Below are 19,413 nucleotides of genomic sequence, written 5' to 3'. Positions count from 1 at the left end.
AGGGGTAAATCCCTGCATCTCACTAACTTTAGCAGCAGCTGAGGAAAGAAAAGTAGAGGAGAAAATATTACCCTTTTTCTCTTTTGTGTGTCCTTGAAGAGATCAGGGAATCAAAGAGCAGTAATTAAATACAGGCTTCAGATGAGAACCCTGCTCTATGACATAAGGAAGAAATTTGGACATAGGGAAGAAATTTTTACAATGAGGGTGGTAAGACACTGGCACAGGCTGCCCTGAGAAGTTGTAGATGCCCCATCAGTGGAAGTGTTCAAGGTCAGGTTGGATGGGGCTTTAAGCACCATACCTAGTGAAAGACGTTCCTGCTCATGGCAGGGGGGTTGGACTAGATGGTCTTCAAAGGTCCTTCCCAAACCAAACCATTCTGTGATTCTGTGAGAGCAGGTTTTCCTAAGGAGTGGTTTTGGCACTCTGGCTCACAAGTGAACAAGCCTTCCTTTCACTGCATGAACAACATTGGAAGTTAAATATGATTCCAGCTATTAAACTATTAGAAGCAGCATTATCTCCTGACAAGGGTCAAGTGAGCAGTTGAGCTCCGGGTTGCCACCTGACTCTCATGCCTGCCAGGGCTCGGCAGCTTTTGGACCATTTTTGGACTTCAGCCTTGTGATGGGCTGTTCTGATTTACAAGTGTAAAACCAGATACCATTTCTGATTTTGAATCAAGTTTCTTCTGGTTTGGCCAAAATCGCTCCTTATGTTGTGCACACTGCTGCTGTTGCCTGTCTGGGACACTGTCCCTGGGGCACTCCTCTCTGACGGACACATTGGTGGCTTGCAAGCATTGCATTAACAGAGTTTGTTGTAAGAACAACTCCCCTCATTTTACAGAAGGGAAGACTGGGGTGTTGGGATGAGAGCCATGGGCAGTCATCATGCCATGCAGCCACACAGGCAAGAACAGAGTTCAGGTCCCCCTTTCCCATTCAATTGCTTGACAGAAGCAATTAAATGCTATATTTCTCTCTAGCTCAAGTACCCACAACCCTTGTATCCTCCAGGCATGAAAGTTATTAGATGACTTGATCAGTTAACTTAATCATTTTGCAAATGTGATTATTCACCAACTTCTGTGCCTTTTCCAGGGAATGCAAGAAAAATGACTTTACTAGCGGTCATCTTCCTACTCGCCTTCCTCCCAACAGAATCTGCAAGCGGCAGATACCCCCCCAAGGCAGCAAGTAAGTGTAACCTGTCTGGGGCACAGGTCTTGTGGGTGGCCTAAGACCAGAGGTGGCATTACTGGGGAGCAGGGTTCAGGGAGTGTCTCTACCCCATCACTGCCATGGGACCTTTCAGACCTCACAGCTTGCCCCGGTACACCCGACCTGCTCTGCAGTCCCATCGGGTTGTGTGGCACAGCTGACATGTACAGCCAACGTGTTTTCCTCTTGCAGTCTCAAGCCCTGTGTTCGGACCACGGCAGGTATATGGTCTGCTCAACGGGTCAGTCACCGTGAAATGCTTCTACCCTCCCACCCGTGTGAACAGACATGACAGAAAGTATTGGTGCAAGGAATCGGCCACAGGCTGCATGACCGTTGTCTCCACCAACGGCTACATTAGTCCAGGCTACAAAGGCAGAGCCTCCATCACTGACTACCCAGAGGCAGAAAGCTTCCAGATTAACCTCTCCGAGCTGACGATGGCAGACGCAGGCACCTACCAGTGCGGTGTTGGTATCAATGGCAGAGGGCTCTCCCACAAAGTCAGTCTGGATGTTTCTGAAGGTAATTACAGTCTTGGGGCTCCTTAAAGTATTATTTTCTTCTACTTTCCCCTCTCCTCTTTAATAAGGCTCCACAGATTGTCTGTCCAGTGTCTAAGAGCTCAAGATGCTCCATGCTTTTGGGAAACAGCAGTTTTCATTTTCCCCTGTGATCTTACAGAATGAATTTTTTGACCAAGAGTGTGGCATAAAAATCAGATTAAACGAACCTCATCTTAAGGTCACAAACATTGTTTAGAAACTGCTGACCTCTCTCATCTCCTAAAATTTAGGGAGATACAGTCAGAGGGCAGAACTGCCCGTCACTCCCACGTACCCTCCGACCCATGGCTGAGGCGGTGGGAGCCAAGCCTGTGCACAAGTCCACGAGAGCACGGTGTGCAGGACGGCACCGCGCTGCTGGGCAAGGCCCCTGGTGCTGAGCACGGTGCAAACTCGTGGCACAGCCCCTGGCAAGAAGGCTCTGGGAGAAACTCCGCTATAGAGCGGGCAGTGATCCAGCACAGAGACCTCAGTCCTGTGTCAGGCTTGGGACACAGCTGGGTGGCACATGATCATATAATATAGCAAAGTAGAGAGAAACCCTATGCTAAAAAAAAAGCCTCCAGAGGCATAGGGGAGTTGCCCAGTTACCAACAGAGCAGGCAGTAGACACTGACTGGTGTCTCTGTATGCACAGGTCCACATGTACCCGAGGGAGCTGAGCTCTTCTACGTGAAGCTGCACAGCACTTTGACCATGTCCTGCAGCTTTGGGAAGGAGAATGAGAGCAAGAGGAAATTCTGCCTGCCGTAACATCGTCGATAGTTATAGGAATATTGATGAGGATTACACAGGGCGAGTTCTGCTGAGCAATGTGGAGCCTCCAGGCTCATTCAGCATCATGATAACTCAGATGGGCTGGGAAGACTCTGGCTTGTACCTGTGCGGGGTCGGGTCCTATGGGGAGGACGGAGAAACGAAGGAACTGGACGTGCATGTCTATGAGGGTAAGTTATATTTTCTCTTCATCTCTGCTTCTCTTTAGAAGCGTCACTAGCAGTCTCACTTTACTTAACAAGAACTTTAATTTCCTTTTGCAGAGCGCTATTATCCTATCCTCTCATCTAGATACTTCTTTCTATTCATTTAATTATCTGTAATGTACTAAACCATCACTAATAAAGCTTGCATCAAGACTTAACTTCCCCAGCAGTGGCTAGCTATCTTCCCCGGTCTGGCTAGCCCAAAGATGCAGAAGGCAAATTCTGCCTAGTAGTTTGAGACATGCAAACTGTCTCTTCAAGTCTTAATTCCTTAAATCTCAAAATGACAGATGTAGAAAGGAGAAGACCTGCCCTTCCCATGGCAAAAGGAGCAAAACTTTGAAATATCAGTACACAAAGACAACAACCACCCAGTGAATTTGGGAAAAAGAAAGGCCTGACAGACCCTTTAGGGTCAGCTCCTAGCAGTGCCAGGACCGTCTCCTACCGTCTGCAGCCCTGAGCTTCGCTAGCCTTGCTTTAGCCAAAACAGCTTTGTTTGATCTGATAATATTTATTCTCTTGGGAGAGTGCCACATGGGCAAAAGTTAGACATGTATAGTGCTCATTTCATTTTTATCTCCAGAGACAAGCGTTCCTCAAGGAAAGCCCACAATAATTGGAGTAAAAGGAAGTTCAGCAACTTTTGAATGCCGCTATGAGCCTCTAAAAAAGTCCTCAGTGAGGTACTGGTGCAAGTGGAGACAGAACGGGTGTGCTAAGATCATAGAAAACTCCGGGTATGTGGCAGACCCTTATGAAGGAAGAGTGGCCATGTACGACAGCCCAAATAACAGGACGATCACCATCATCCTGAACCAGCTGAAGGACAGCGACAACGGCTATTACTGGTGCATGACAAATGAGGAGAGGGAGCAGCAATCGTCAGCTGAGCTGAAGATCATAGACGGTACGAGCTTGCGCGTTGGCAGTTCTCTGCCCGCTCGGTAGGTACGAAACAACCTCCTAAGCACCACAAAGGAGCAGGTCTCACTTTTTGGGAAGATACGTGAGGTCCAGCTCTGAACTTTTATCTCATAACGCAAAACATTGTGCCAATCCCCTCACACCCCAGCAGCTTTAAAAAGGAAACACAAGGTCTCAGTTTTATGGGAAAGTGTTCACAAAAGTTTCTCATGCAAGTATTTCTTAAGCCTTGCAAAAAAACCCCCAGCTTTCACCCAGAGATGCATATACGGCATCTTTAACATTGATTTAGCAATGTAAGGAGCACTTTCCCTCAAAGATACATCTCCTGGTTCACCATCTCTAGCAGCACCGCTCCCTGTTGACTACCATTCCCACCACTGAAACCACTAATATCAGCCTTGATCTTCTGTTTGCCCTTGCAGGAGAACCTGGACTGAAGGGAAAGAAGGAAGTGGAGGCGCAAGTGGGTTCACGGGTCGATTTAACTTGCTCTTATCCATGCAAGTACTACTCCTACCAGAAGTACTGGTGCAAGTGGAACGGCCCCACCTGCACCCCCATGCCTTCTTCTGACCAAAGTCAGCCGGGGCCAGACGTTACCTGTGACACTGACAACAAGACGGTTATCCTCAGCTTCGACTCGGTCGCAAAGACAGACCAGGGGTGGTACTGGTGTGGAGTGAAGCGCGATGGCCTCTTCGGGGAAACCATGGCAGTCTACCTGCGGGTGACTGAAGGTGAGCTCCAAGGCAAAGGCAGGCAGGGGCTGTCCTGCTCCTCAGGGCTGTGAATCGTGCTGCCTTTTGCCGAGAGAAAAGTCCTTTCCATATCCACTAGGTTGCAGCACCTCAAAACAGAAGTGCTGTCACCCAGGCAGCCTCCAGACTAGGTGCCAAGATCACCCTGATTTTGTGCAACCTGTCATAGATGTTTTCATTCACTCACTGGTTTTTGCTTCCCTGTCATAAAAAAATCTCACCAGTCTAAAAATCACTTCCTTCTACACCATTTTTACTTTTTAACCCTGTCCTTACTAATTATTGCTATTACAATTTGTAGCGTCATATAGTTTAAGCAACGTCTGACACCTGTCAGGTGAAGGACTGCATGTAGTTCAGAGACACATCTTGCTTCAGGGAGCTTATTATCTCAATAAACAGGAAAACGGTAGGGAGCAGGAAAGGAAGGGCTATCACCCTTGGACAGCAAGGGGCTTAGTCATAGCTTTGGTGCAGTATCTTATTTTTCTTGGGAAGGAAAATTGTTAGAAGCAGAGCAGAGACAAAGTATAGCACTAGATATCCCACACGCAACCACCCTAAGTGGATGATGGTCAAAGTGAAAACAGAGGGAAACAGCCTTATCTCGCTGCCTTTGGCAGGCAAAGAGCTAGAAATAAAAGCAAGCCAAGTATTCAAAATTTGTTCAGGAAATACTAGAGGCAGAACTTAGAAATGCAAGACCTCTCAAAAGCACATAGGCAGAGCGCGCCTACTGGAGATTTTTGCAATAAATTATTTGGAATGAGATTATTTCAGATCTCCAAACCCCATTTTAATGAGATTATTTCAGATCTCATCTCCAAACCCCATTTTAAAGAGCCTCCACGTACAGCCAAATCCCACTGCAGTTCCACGGGCACCAAATACGCCCAACTAGTTTTTGTGTCCGTGCAGCTGCTCATGCGACTAACCGCCTTCTTCCCTGGGGAGCGCAGGGAGCAGTGCCGGCCGCAGCCCAGACCTCCTGGACGCCGAGGGTGGCTTTATTGCCCAAGAAAGAGCCTACAGCGACGCTGGGGTGGGAAGCGCAGGTGCTTCAGAAAGGTTCGTTCTCTCCAAGCCTCTGTCATTTATCGTTTTTGTGAAGTTCCCATTAACCCATTGTTGGTTCTGTGTTTGCATGCTGCCTGCGTGGTATAGCAACACCAAAAAAAATCTTGTCCCTAAAGCACTTAGCTCGAAACCTCAGAGGACAAGAAGCGAAAAAGTTACAGCAAAAGGCAAGATGTCTTGAAATTAACGTCTAGCTCAAGAAAATACAGGCCCAGAAGGGAACAATTAGCAATTCCAGGCACAGAAAAAGTAATTGAAAATACTTCTGTCAAGATTAGAGAGCTTTCCTTCACACATTTATAACCAAGCTGCTGATGTGGCTGGTTTGGCACAACCTCTGGCCTACATTTTTATTTGTTCTCCTGTGATGTGCTGGGATTCAGTTCATTAACTGAATTGCATCATGCTGACTCAGATTTACCATCCTAGGTAGATTTTTAGACTGCTGGAAATTCATATAGAGTATTCAGTCTTGAATAATTAAAAAAAAAGTAAAGTATTTCACAGCTTAGTGATATCTTTCCCTCCTTTCCAGCTCTGATCAAAGCCACGGCCCCAATACACTTGCTTTAGCCCTGGGCCCTGTTGGTGCCGTGCTCCTGATCGGCGCGACAGCTTTCGCCGTTTTTAAATACAGGCAGCTGAAGAGGTCTGGTGAGTCCCTGCCTTCTCTAGTCTCTCAAGAAATGGCAGCAGTGTTAAGAGGAAGGTAATACCCTGTGCACGCTGCCATCTCTGCCGGGCTGAGCTGCTCCCCCGGTTCCCCCTCACGCGATGGGCAGGCAAGGGACCCTGCTTCTCCCACTGACCCCATCCATACGGCTCCAACACCCAGCACACAGGGCGCCCGGCTGGGACAGAGACCACCCCTCCGCGGGCTTTGCACGCGGCATTGCGCCGTGTCTCCTTGCCCAGAGGCAGTTCGGATGCCAACGTGCTTGCCCAGACTGAGGAAGCGTGCAGGGTATTTATCTCCTCCCTCTTAACAGACCTGGTGTCCATCGGGAGCTACAGGACAAACATCAGCATGTCAGACTTCGAAAGCGTGAAGGAGTACAGCGCAAGCAATAACGCCTGCGTGAAAGAGAGCCAGGAGACTCAGCTAGGAGGGGACGGTAGGTTGCTGACTGATGGGCTTGCTCCCCAGCCCCAGGGAGGGGGTTGCAGAAAGACCCTGCAAAAGCCGCAGAAATACCTGCCCACCGATGGCCCGCACACCCCAACACCTCTCTTTCTCTCCCTGCAGAGTTCATCACCACCGTGGCCACCCCGGAAAGTGCTGCTGAGACCAAGAAGGCAAAAAGGGTAAGAGGAGGGAGCCCACTGACCTGGGAAGCCGCCCCCCCAGCCTCTGCCGAAGGAGCTGCCCTCTCCCAGGGGCCTTATTTATAGCCAGGTGCTCTCCATCCTACCTGGATCCGGCCACCTGCTGCAGATCAGCCCCCATGGGGGGACCTTCACCCTTTCCTGACCCCAGGTTTTAGCAGAGACAATAATACAGCCCCAGGAAGGTTGGGGTTGGGTAGTTACCATAAATACGAAACACTGGGATAAGCAGATGTCCAGAGGTCAGAGCGCATCCCACCTCCCAGCCTTCCCGCAAGGCTGTGCTCCCACGCGGGCAGCGGTTCGGGGGCAGAGGTAGGCAGGGAGGTCTCTGCCAAGAGCTATGGTCTCTGCCAAGAGCTATGACTTGCTCTTGTGGCCCCGGCGAGCCCCTGCCTCCCCCCACCTTGGGTAAGGTCACGGTCGAGCGGCACCACTCAGCAGTAACCAAAGGTGCCAGAAGCAAGCCCTTCTTTTTAAAAGCCCCTAATCAAAGGTGATATGTAGGTGTTGAAAGTGCCAGGAGCTGAACCGAGGTGATAAACTATCAGGAAACCAGTAAAACCCAGCAGCTTTAGGACAGGTGAGCTGGATGCTGACGCGCAGGGACAGGCATGCAGCGGAGTCCCAAACTTACAAATCTTTGGGGTCTTCCCAGGGCTGAGCAAAGGCGTGATGCTCTCGCATCGGCACCAGCGTGACCCGCCGGATTGTCCCACTTTTCCAGCCTGCCTGTATCATCCCAAGGAGCTCATGGCCCTGCGGTGTTGCCCGCATTAATGCTGTCCTTTCCCCTGCCACGTGCTGCTGTCCGTCCCCGGCCACCTAACAGTGTCCTCCTGTCCTTCCCCAGAACTCCAAGGAGGATGCTGACCTCGCCTACTCCACCTTCCTCCTCACCTCCGGCAGCATCGCACAGGGCGGCGCCGGGGGGGACAGCGCTGCCCCGGCCGTGTCCCCCCCGAACTGGGAGGGCCAGATCTGAAGGGGAGGGACCGAGAGGCAGCAGCAACTGGGACCGGCTCTACCTTGAGGATCAGAGCAAGACATCAGCAAGCAGCACTGTTTATTGCTACCACAATTTGCTATAGCTTGACCTTTTTTTGCTTAAATTCAGCTTCGAGCGGTGATTTAGGAGGAATCGTGAGATGCCAAACGGGGTGGCTGGGCTGGAGGTGCAGGTCTGAGCAAGCAGGTCGGACTGGGAAACAGCAGGAGCTCGAGTATCTTAGCCCACTGACGGCCCCAGCCCCACCGGTGCCCTTCCAACACGGTGGGCTCTCAAAGACCAGAAGGTGCATTTAAAAAAAAATCTCATTTTTGTTTAAAGGGAGCTGGAAAACCCTCCAGAACAACTGTGCTTTTGATTCCTTAAGCTTTCTCATCCACAGGGCAGCACCTGCAGACCAGACATGGTCTGAAGTGTTTTTATGCACAAGCAATAAAGAATACCACTGGCTTTCAGCAGACCAGGGGGACTCGCAGTGCGTGGGAGGGTGCGGGGAGAGCGCACCCAAAGAGGCGCAGAAAGGGTGCATTTGGGGGGGGGCTTTCTCCTCCTCTTACTCCAGCATTACGGCATCACATCTGGTGTTGCAAATGGCACAGGATGGTAGGAGAAACCCACAATTAATGGAGATAAACGGGAAATGCTTTGAGTAATCTCATGTGCATTTTCATCAACAACAGGAATTGATCACAGAATGACATTAATTAGTATGACAACCTATCAGCAGCCTATATAGCTGATTAGGCAATAGGCACCGGTGTTCACTGGCACTGTATTTGCATAATACAGACCAAATTCCCCAGAGCAGCTGAACCAACAATCTCCCATTTCTGACTTGGAGTCGGAACAACTGAGCCCAATCCGTGCTCCTCTGCCACGCAGCCACCCCACTGAGGGTGGCCTTGAAAACCCACCCTTTGCTTGATAAACCTGAGCCACACATCACTCACATATTTTCCCTGGCTGACTTCATGTTTATCCAGGTGGAAACGAGAATAACTGTAATTAAATGTTGTCTCTTGGTCTTATTTTTGAAAGCAGATGACTAAACACAGAAAAGTAATTTCTTGATGCACGGATTTCCAAACAGCAGCACGACACTGCTGCCTGTCAGTTAGATGCAGGTACAGAAAGCTGAATTCCCTGCAGAGAAAACAATGTAGGAAGCAGCAATGATGAAGAAGTTGTGACAAAGCAGAGAAGCAATTTTCCCTGAAGACCAGGAATGGGATGGGCTGGTGCCTGCCTGGCTAGGAGAGGGGCTGCGGAGGTGTCCGATGGGGCCAGAGCTGTTCAGGAGAAAAGGGGCAGAAACCGCACAGATAAATTCAAATTCCTGAGCCCGTGCTGGTTACGTGCAGCTCTGATTGCAAGCCATAAAATATAAAGAATGAGGAGCATCACCCCGGCTAGAGCCTGAGCTGATGGTCTTACGGTAACAGCACAAGTGTATTTCTGTTTCAGAAAAACATTAGCTGCACTTTAAAATGAAAACAGTATTGGAGTTCAGCAAGGTGTCAGGCCACGGCTGTTTGCGTTAGCCTACAGACACAGAGTTTTCATCAAGGATAAAACCCAAATTATTCCTGAACCATGGACCTCCCCCCAATAAGCGCTGAGAAGAGCTTGGCTCACTGTGAGAAGGAGGGCAGCAGCTCCACTTTTTTTTTTTTTGAATTTGTGTTTCCCCTCCCAGCCCAGCGTTTGTGTTTTCAGGGCTGCTCTCACATCCCCCTTGCAGGAGTCATCACCTTACCGATATCAAGGCTAGTACCTCAAATGTCAGGTTATAGCTCATCTGCCTCATCTCCCGGGCTGCATCCCTTCAGCAGCACGGTGGGAAGGGGCTTGGATATCGGAAAAGGTGAGGAGGGGCCAGGACAGGTCTGCGCCTGTCTGGAGTTGCTGGAAGTGAATGAATTATTCTGGTGCAATAGGAAAGGCGTGCGCTTGGAAAGTGTCCCCAGGGGTGAGCAGTCATAAAGCTGCAGGAGAATGCTAAGGCTTGGAAATTTCTGAGAGGAGAAAACCCCTTTCACTCTCCCTTCGCAAATCCGCTTCCTCTTCAACCTGCCCGCCGGCGTCCTTTTCTCAGCTCCGCTCCTCCCGCACCGCGCTGGGAGCAGTGAGAATGAGCCAAACTCCCGGGAGAGGTGCAGAGGGCGAGAAACATGGGTGGGCTGAGCATCCTGCCAGCCGGCTCTGCCTGCACCCCTCAGCCCCGGCAGCTGCCTGCCCGCGCCTCCTGCTCCTTCCCACCGCTGATGCTTCCATCTTGCACCCCATTTCCAAAGGGGCATGTCCCTGGGCTGCTGCAGTGCTTTGCAGTGGACGGGGAAGTTTAAACTTAGTTTGACATGAAAGCAATAAAACATGCATGGATTGAGGCATGCAACCCTCCGCACAGGATACAAAATAAATGAACTCTGATAAATAGTAATAATTGTGACAGTGTAAGCTGAGGATGTGGAATAAAACTCACACTTCTTACTCAAGCTGTGATTCAGAGCCCGCCACAATCAATGGAAAGGTCCACAGGGACCTCACCGACCAGCCCCATCTCCTTCACCAGACTGTTTGCCAAACGTGCTGACTGATTTCCTTCGGTCAGTGATGAGCTGCGGTATCTCATTGCATCACCACTTCATTCCTAATGGTTTTTCTTTAACAGAAAGTCATGGTACGTGCAAGATACCTGTCATTTCTTAAATGGTTGATTTCAAGTGTGACGGTGTTGAAAGATCAGCTTTCGTGAACACTGACAGAGCGTGGAGGGATGTATTCACCCGTTCATGCCCTGGCACCAGGACAAATGAAAGTCACACTGCAAAAACCCATGAGAAAGCAAATTAAAAGAATCAAAGCCCCCAGAGGCTTTCCTTTGGCATAAGCAAATATTTGAGGCAGGATAGCGAGCAAATCAAGGAGATCTTTCCTTTAAAAGTGAATCACCAAATCCTGCTCAGTGTGAAGCACGTGCGTGTGCGCTAGAGGCAAACGCTGGTGAGCTCACCCAGCCAGGTCACCAACCGGCCTTTTTGGGAAGGGACAAGGAGTCTCCTCCTCCTCTGCAGCTCTTCATTCTGCTGGCGCCCGATGAAAGGCACAGCGCGCACCGGACCGATGCAAGGCTCCAGCGATGCTGGTGTGCTGCCGGAGGTCTTGACTGGGGTCCTCCTGTGATGGGGATGAAACCAAAGCATTAACTAGGTTCTCCTTGAGGACACGAGGACTTTATTCCATAATGACAAAATCCTGTTAAAGACCTTCTTCTGCAGCTAGAACCTTCCCTGTGTCACCTCTGTAGCATCATTAGAAATTTCCCAAGCTGGGAACAGCCAGCCCTCCATCCATCCCAGCTGCTGAAGCTTGCCCGTGCCCGTGGGCAGGAAAGGGAGAGCTGGAGAGTGTTGGACTGTCCCATGGGAACAGAGGTGCTGGGAAAGAGGTTTGTGCAAGCCTGAAGGATTCAGACCTAGAAGGAATGACTCAACCCTAATGTGATAAGAGCTGCTCAGAGCCAGGGGAGAGCATGCAGCGCCCTGGTTGTGCTCATGCCACCACAGCCAGCGGGAGTTTTGGTACACCTTGCTCAGCAGAGTTGATCCCTAGAGCAAAATGCACCAAGTCATAGAACTACCCTCCAGTCTTACTCAAGCCTTATGTCTAATGAATGCAGTAAGACTTTATCACTTGAAAAATTAGGACTAGAGTGCTACCAGGGACATAAACATCCAACTGCTCTCCAAGCAGCTTGTGCTAATAAGCAGTGTTTACCTGGGCCCCGACACCAGGTGTATATAACACCTCCTGGCTGCTTGGAGAGATGATCTGGGTGGTCTTGGTTCATTTACTAACACATTAGTCCTCCGCCATTGTCAGATACTGCAGCGATATGTGTATTAACACCTTGTGGGAAAACACAGTGGAAAAGGGATTTAGATCATGCAGAACCAGTGGGTACCAGCAACGTGTGTGCAGCCACTGGTGGCTAAAAGAGCCCAAAAGGGGTGAAAACAGACCAGAGCTATACATTATGCACAATAAAAATGGTCTTGTGGACAAGCTGGGGTGATTTAGTGTCATTCAGGTCTCTCTGGTATGCCAGGAATGATGCATCACCTCTGGGATGCTAGCATTACCAGGAGTGACAATATCTGCTATGAAAGGGCACCACGGTGAATTCAGAAAGTTTCGCCAAAAAGAAACATATAATTCCTCAGAATTTTGACAAACAGACTCAGCACAGTTTCAAATGGGGTTTATTTACAGTAACTGCAACAGATTTCCACAAAACTTACTAGTGTCAGTAAATTACATAATACGTACAAGAACCTTTTTCTATTCAGCAACCACATATCTTGCATAGAAAGTTTTCTTTTACTGATAAGGCAGAAAATGTCACCTCAAAAGAAACATAAGGCCTGACATACCTGCTAGGATCTATTCTTGGAAGCATTTCTCACCCTGTGCACCTCGTTTCAGCCAGAGCAATCAACGGCAGCAGTCACATAAGACTGAGCCCAGATTTATGAGCACTGCTCTGCAACGTTAACTACACCAGAGTAGTTCCAGCAGGCACTCAGCACTCATGAATATACATTCCCTATACAAAAAATTTATAATTTAAACAATACTTTTATTAAATGATCACAGCTTATGTCCACGAGCAGGAGAAACCCTTTTAGATTTACCCTTGGAGAGCATCCTTTGATAGAAGTCAACTAAGCAAGTGCTCTGCTGATTTGATCAAACTCACTATTTCCATCTGAACGCAAGACTCTGCTGATGCGTTCGCCTATGTACCTGGCTAGCAAAACACTCGGTGTTCGATTGAACACAGCTGCAATCAGTGAGAAACTGCACTGATACAGTACATTATTTTCCTGTTCACCGCTGGTGTGTGCAATGTCCCAGCAGCTTCGTTAGCCCCGGCCGTTGGTGGGTCATTAATGCCTTCTGCTCCCTAACGAGATTTCTCCATCCAGTCTAGTAGGATATCCAGCTCGCCCAAGGATTTAATTGCTGCAGATATGACATTCAGCTGAAATGATATAAAGGAACAAGTTGTAAGCAAAGATAGCAAGTAAAACCCAATGTAAAGAGAATCGGAGTATCTGCATTAATTACTAGGCTTAGTCATCAACTTACCCCTTCGTAGTTCGCAAGTATTTGCTTAAATTTCTCAGCAGATTCCTGTCCACACATGCATTTATTTTGCTCATGCTAGAAAAGATAAGATAGAATTCATTAGTTTGGGGGATTAATTTTTAAAAATAAGAGGTTAGTTTCTAATTATGCTGGAAATTACTGTATAGACTGAGACCTTATTAAACTCTGGAAAAGGCTGCAGGTCCTCAAATCAGACTTCAGCTAAGAACAGAGTTTATTCTAATAGACAGAGGGACAGGATAAATATCGTTCTTGAGAACTAACGTGGGAGCTGGTTGATGAGTGGGCAAGTATAAAAATTTCTCCGCCAACATATGACTTTTCACATAAGATTCTTTGTATTCTTGTTAAAACCATTTTTATAAATAAAGGGTTTGTAACTTTACAAAATGCTTAGGTTTATTTATATACCAAATACTAACAGATGAAACTAAACTGTAGCAATCCCCAAGACTTACACACTGCCCGAGTTTCCTCTTCACGCTGAGGAAAGAGTTGGCTATGCTGCTGATTTTTCTGTTGACATACGGATCCTCGGTCTTGCAGTGTTTGAAGACTTTGTCCACGTAGAAGTTGAAGAGGTGATGGGTGATGCAGCATCTATCTGAAGACTTAAGGAATAAATTTCATTTTTAAAAGGTCTTCCAAAGTGCTTTAAACCTGTAGTTGCCAGCCCTTCTGACCCCCTCCAGAATAAACCATCTCTAACACCAAGCACAGTAGCTGAGCACAGTGGGATGTTTTGACTCATATAAAGTTTTTTCAGTGATGCTTGATAATATATACAGGAAATTATTTTAGACTGATTTTCCAGGAGATCCATCCTCAGCAAGTCTCACTGAGTCAACAAAATAATCAGCTGATTTTGTAGCTGGGTATTAGAGACCGAGACCTGAAGCAGTGGCCCATGTCTAGTGCCTTAGAGTGTAAGAGAGATGCAAAATATTTATTTCTGATATATTTCACCTGCCAAGATCACATTCACCTGCTTTTCGATTCTTTAATAACTTTCCACCCAAATCCTGATCCACCTCGCTATGCCTCCACTGGCCGAGGTGGTGGGGAGCCACAGCTAAAGCTCCTGTAACTGGAGCATCACCTGCAACTAAAAAAATAAAATCTCTGCCCACCATTTCTGGAAAGACAGTCAGGGTGAAAGCCCGGTGCAGGAACCGGCAGTGGGACACCCACCTCTTTTCGCATACGTGATCCGCATCACTTTATCCTCCCTGACCTGCGCTGTCTGCCAGCACCTGTGTTTCGCAGGAACTTAGAAGAAGTCATGGTATTGAACAACTTCCCCAAACGCCCTGAGCTGGTACCTCACGGCTGGTGTTAGGATGCTAGCTGGTCGAAATTATTCAGAGAAAAACTGGAGACACGGTGAGGACACCTACCTTAACCTTGCGCAGAGAGTGCGGGTGAGACAAGATGCTCAGGGTCCTGATGGGGTCTCTGGCTTGCTGCACGGGAGAAGGTAGAGATGGTGATGTACGTGCTGGCTCCAGAGGGGCTTCGGGAGCAGCCGACTAAAGAGCTTCCCAGCTCCACAAGAGCCCAGAGCAATACTTACAATGTTGGCTTTAATTGCAGTGAAACCAGACCTAATCTCAGTCATGCTCATTGAAATCCTGCAGGGTCCGAAGTGGAAGATTTTGTTCCCAGCTGTTGGCATCAAAGTCAACCAGCACAACATGGAGAAGAGGCAGAGGAACAACTGGGATCCCTTCATGCCGCTGCAGGATGCAAACACGCTGGTTGCCTGGGAGACCTGTTCAAGGAAGACAATATTGCCTCTCTATCTTTCCTAAATTACACAATTGTAATGCTTATGAAAATACATGTATTTTATATAGTACCTGTACCTGTACACGTGTATTAAAAAAAACCCCTGACTAGTATCTCTTACCCATTTCTTCTTTACTCCCCATGTGTAAGAGAAAAAAATCAAATAAAAACAAATATTTAACAGAAGATTGGAAAAGAAGCAAAAAAAAAAGAAAAAAAAAACAGTAAAAGATTGCATGTAAATAGACAAAGCTCTGCTGAAAAATTTTTGTCAGAAAAAAAAATACAGATAAATTGAATTTTTGAAAGTCTACTGACTCAGAAGCAGCAGGAGGTAACTGCGACTGAAAGCCGCAGATCCCAAAGTCTGATCACAAAAGAAAATGCTTTCCTTCAGAAATAACATACTTCAAATACAAGTTTCGTTAGCACTGAAAATTAAGGTTGTTAATAGAAGAAATCTTTTCAGAGACACATTATAGGAATACAAGGAAACATACACGAGTGCATAGAACGAAAGGATAAAATCGATATTTTACCTTGTTCTTTGATGTGGGTTCACCTGTCTCGCTGGCATCTGACCTGAAGAGATCCGAAGAACGCGTTTTTATCCAGGTATCGGGAGGAAATAACTCTTGGATTAACTTTTGGGATTTTTCTTGCTTTTCCCAGCATGTATTTCCCTTTGTAATTTACTGAATTAATGAGCCAGTGAATGGGACCAGCTCTCTCACCCACAGGTGTTTCCCTAACCTACGGAGGCGGGAAGTCTTGGCATTGCCATATCATTTTTCATTCGGGAAGAAGGACGTGGTGGAAAGGAGGGACCGTCATGGGGGTTACATCTCCAAAACGCCAAGCTCGCGGGTTCCCCCCGGCACGGAGCCGCACTGCCAAGCCCCTCCTGGAGAGGGAGAGGGGCCGTTCCCGGCTCCCGGGAGGTTTGGGGTGCAGGAAGCCGAGCAGCATCACTCCCCAGGTTGCCGGTGGTCCAAACCCCCACGGTGGGAGGCTTTCTGGCAATAGGACATGGCGCGCTAGTAAAAGTAGCGTGACTCAGAAAGTTGGCAAGACCTTTCTCCATCACTGTCCTGGCACACGGGGCCTTCACCCGCCACGTTCGGGGCACCCTGCTCTCAGGCTTGCTCCTCGGGTGGGTGGACACTTATCTCCATCGGCACATCGCTGGTATTTGGGGACCGGAGGTGCCCAGGTACTTGCGGACAGGGCTTTGGGATGACATAGCTCCCACCTCGGTGCCAGGAGAAGTCACGCGGTTTTCAGGAGCACGGGTGACTTAGGTGATCATTGTGCACAGTCTAAAGCCACCATCCTGCAGAAGGACAGAAATTTCACTCAAACCGTTAAAAGTCCACCAGCCCAGTGACAGCAGGGAAGTTTTACCCGCAAGCAAAGACTTGGGCTGCAAAGTCTGTGATTACCCTGCTGCGAGCTTTAGCTGCTGAGAAAAACTGATGCAGCCAAGGTCCTCGAGCAGACCAGGCTCATTCTCATACTGACGTTTCAGATCCACACTGTCCCCAGGGAACCAGGGTTTGCCAGCCGGGGCATGCCATCACATGAATGTGGCAATACTGGTGCAAAACCCAGGCTGGTTCACCATGCTTTTGGTTCCAAGGCTAGTTTGGTTGTTTCTGTAACCCCTCTGGAGTTAGCTAAGTTCAGTCTACAGACAAAAATGAGCAGTTAAAAAAACTTCTTGGACTACGCGTATCTAGCAGGGAAGGTCAGATAGACTTAGAGGGCATGGAGGTGGCAAAAGACGCCCCTCTAATCCCACAGCCAACCTCCGGAGCAGCCACGATGCTCTGGGTGAGAGCAGCAGCCCGAGCGTGTGCCTGTTGCAATGCAGCTATACCTTGTGTGCACTGCCTGTGGGCCAGGGCTGTTATATAAAGTTTTGCTGGGTGAGTAATTTATTGATAACCAAGCTCAATCTTGAGCGTACATCCGTCATCAGGGGAAGACTAGGCAAATAGATTTTATGCCCAGGCTAGTCACAGTATTGCACACAGTGTTGCTGAAACTATCCCGAATGCACCAAACATGCCTCCCTCATCCCTGTGCCTTCGCACTGTAAAACAGCCAAAAGGCAGGTCCAAATCCGTAGCAGGTTGCATTTGCCCTTGCTGAGGTGTTGGAGGGATCCTCAGCAGCCCATGGCTGATAGTCTCTGCCTTCCTCCCCCAATTCCCAGCTGCTGCCTGTAATTGCAGCAAAAGTTTTGCTTGGAGCAGAGGAAGCGGCACCGGCAGCGTTCCCAGGCAGCGCGGAGCACACCCAGCCTCGGTGAGGAAACAGGAGAAAAGGCAATGAGTTCTTACTTAATTATGTAAATTGCAGATGAGAAGAAGGGATTTCTTCTTTTTTTCCTTTTGGTAACTGAACTGACAGGTCAGCCAAATGCCAGCAGGCAAGAAACAGTCATGGTTAAAGATTCCCAGCCAGGACAGATGCTGGGGTGATACAGGAGCAGGAGTGAAATGTCGGATCATCGGGGTCCAGGGCCTTGCTCCATTACAGAGCCCTGCGTGGTCCTGGGCGGGCGTCCCTCGCCCTCGCTGTCCTGTCACCGACCATTTGCAAGGCAGCGGCAATAGCACGACCCTCACCGCAAGGGCAAGGAGGAGAATAACCATGTCAGAGGGGGGGAGATGATCCAGATAGATAGTTAAAAATTAAAAATGAAAAACTATGTGTGCAATGGTGGCCATTGATTAGCCCAAGTGCTGGACCCGGGGGAGGTCGGAAACCCTTGCTTTTCAGAGCGGGTGGGATGGCATCCGCAGGGATCTCGGGGTGCGTTGGACCGAGTCCTGGTGGAAGCGAATCACCCAGGCTTGCCTTTCCCAGGCAGCCTGCCTGAGGGAGGCTCTCATCTACCTGCCAGCTGCAGCAACAGGAAAATATCCTCAATAAAGCAGCAAGCCATTTCTCCTACGCTCTGGGAAGGAAGAGGAAAAGGAGAAATAGGGATTTATGAAACACAACAGCGTGACGACACAGATGAGCTTAGACAGTAAAATGGGAACTGACTCCCCCAGGTGCTCTCAGAATAATTATGCCTTTCACGCACTGCAGCGCTGGGATCCTCTCCCCGGTCCCCCTGCCAGGCAACGCCCAGCTAACGGGAGGGCTCCTCCCTCGGGATTTTATGGTAGGCATGTTGTGACAGGGCACACTGAAAGTAGTTACGGCCCAAATAACAAGCAAAGGCAACACAGAGGGTTGTTAGCCAGCTGCCACCATGCTAGGGAATTAAAAACTAAGCCCTGTGTATCCTTAGCTTGTCATTTATACAAACTTTGACTGCTGCCAGGAGCGATGCTCAGCCTCGCTCTGCCATGCAGACGGCTGCGTTCGCAGCACCGCAGAGCTGGCGTCACTGCTATGGCCATGGAAACATCTCAATAACAGCAGAACACACCAGCCTCCTGCAGACAAATGGCTTGTTGAAATGACTAATGAAGCAGACGTTCCTGCAGAGCCTGGGAGCATGACGGGAGACGAGACACCTACCCACCGATGGCCCGTTACATCGGGGAAACGCAGCGGCATCTCCCGGCCCTGCTCCAGCTTTGTCACGGGAGAGCCATGCTCTGTGCGTGCCACTTACCGTGAGTTGCTGCAGTCCTGCTCAGCGTGATCCACTGCTGACCCAACTCCACATTTATTCACTTCAAATCTCCAAAAGCTTTTGGTTTACCCTAAAAAAATCCTTAAAAAAACCAATCAAACGCTTCTGATCTGCAGGAGCCATGCTGTCAAGAACTGACCACAGGCACACGTTAACACTAGATTTCCAGTAAAGTGTTTCAGAGTCATAAGGTACCAGTTTCAATAGTGCATTTCAATGCAGTTTCATTCTGTAAGAAGATCTGATAATATTTTACAGACCATTCTTGGTTTGCCATTCTTTGTCATTACTCATATGTCACAGCAGCTTTAGGTACACCAGCATTTCAGATACGGAGCGATAATGGTTTGTACGCAGATCCCCAGAACGAGACAACGTGAATGATAGAAATGCCTCCAGTAATTTTAATAAAAGAAAAATTGAGACTTAATAACAAAGGCCAGCAACAGTATCTGAACTCAGGAACTCTTCCTGACATCCTTCAGGAAAAGATCCGCAAAAACCAACTCGGCCACCTGGAACAAAAATGCTTGTAGGATTTTACATCTCTCCTGGTAATACTGTAGCTCACCAAAACCCTTGCTAAAGGAACGTAATTCTGTTTCCACAGGCAGAAGAAAATATTTCCACTTGGTTTTTATGCACTAGAGTAATTTCTTACATGCTTGCAGTGGTGTAAATTGTCAGACAGCCCTATCCTAATCATAGCTGGGTGCTAATGGCAAAATCGACTGCAGCAGTGGTGCTGTGCTGCAGCTCTGATAGTTCTCAGCGCCTTAAAAATCAGAGGTTTAATTGTTGAGCAATCACCCGGCCCTCCAAATCCAGAGCCCATTTCAAATCTCATTTGAACAAGTGCTAATCTGGCACGGTCCTCTTGAAACCCGGGGGTTCACACCAGCACCCAGACGGGTGTCACC

At 48.5% G+C, this 19,413-nt stretch overlaps 2 protein-coding genes across 2 annotated transcripts; one reads left to right on the top strand and one right to left on the bottom strand.

Annotated features, from left to right (window-relative positions):
* Positions 1 to 1,120: 1,120 nt before the first annotated feature.
* LOC104080475 (polymeric immunoglobulin receptor-like) lies at positions 1,121 to 7,851 on the top strand. Its single transcript, XM_009582874.1, is given in 11 exon segments — positions 1,121 to 1,206; positions 1,426 to 1,751; positions 2,430 to 2,532; positions 2,534 to 2,739; positions 3,362 to 3,685; positions 4,128 to 4,454; positions 5,423 to 5,531; positions 6,076 to 6,194; positions 6,530 to 6,655; positions 6,787 to 6,845; positions 7,720 to 7,851. Coding segments are annotated over 11 exon segments (1,917 nt in total).
* A 4,990-nt stretch (positions 7,852 to 12,841) lies between these two features.
* Positions 12,842 to 14,779, bottom strand: LOC104080474 (interleukin-20-like). Its single transcript, XM_009582873.1, has 5 exons — positions 14,621 to 14,779; positions 14,445 to 14,510; positions 13,506 to 13,658; positions 13,027 to 13,101; positions 12,842 to 12,919 (listed from the first exon to the last, which is right to left on the bottom strand). Exons 1-5 carry the CDS (start codon positions 14,777 to 14,779, stop codon positions 12,842 to 12,844), a joined length of 531 nt encoding a protein of 176 aa, XP_009581168.1.
* Between the last annotated feature and the right edge of the window lie 4,634 nt (positions 14,780 to 19,413).

Source organism: Fulmarus glacialis, unplaced genomic scaffold, assembly GCF_000690835.1.
Source record: "Fulmarus glacialis isolate BGI_N327 unplaced genomic scaffold, ASM69083v1 scaffold21348, whole genome shotgun sequence".
NCBI classification, from domain to species: Eukaryota; Metazoa; Chordata; class Aves; order Procellariiformes; family Procellariidae; genus Fulmarus; species Fulmarus glacialis.
Note: the sequence above shows the minus strand (reverse complement) of the source record. Positions and strands in the feature narration are given on the sequence as shown.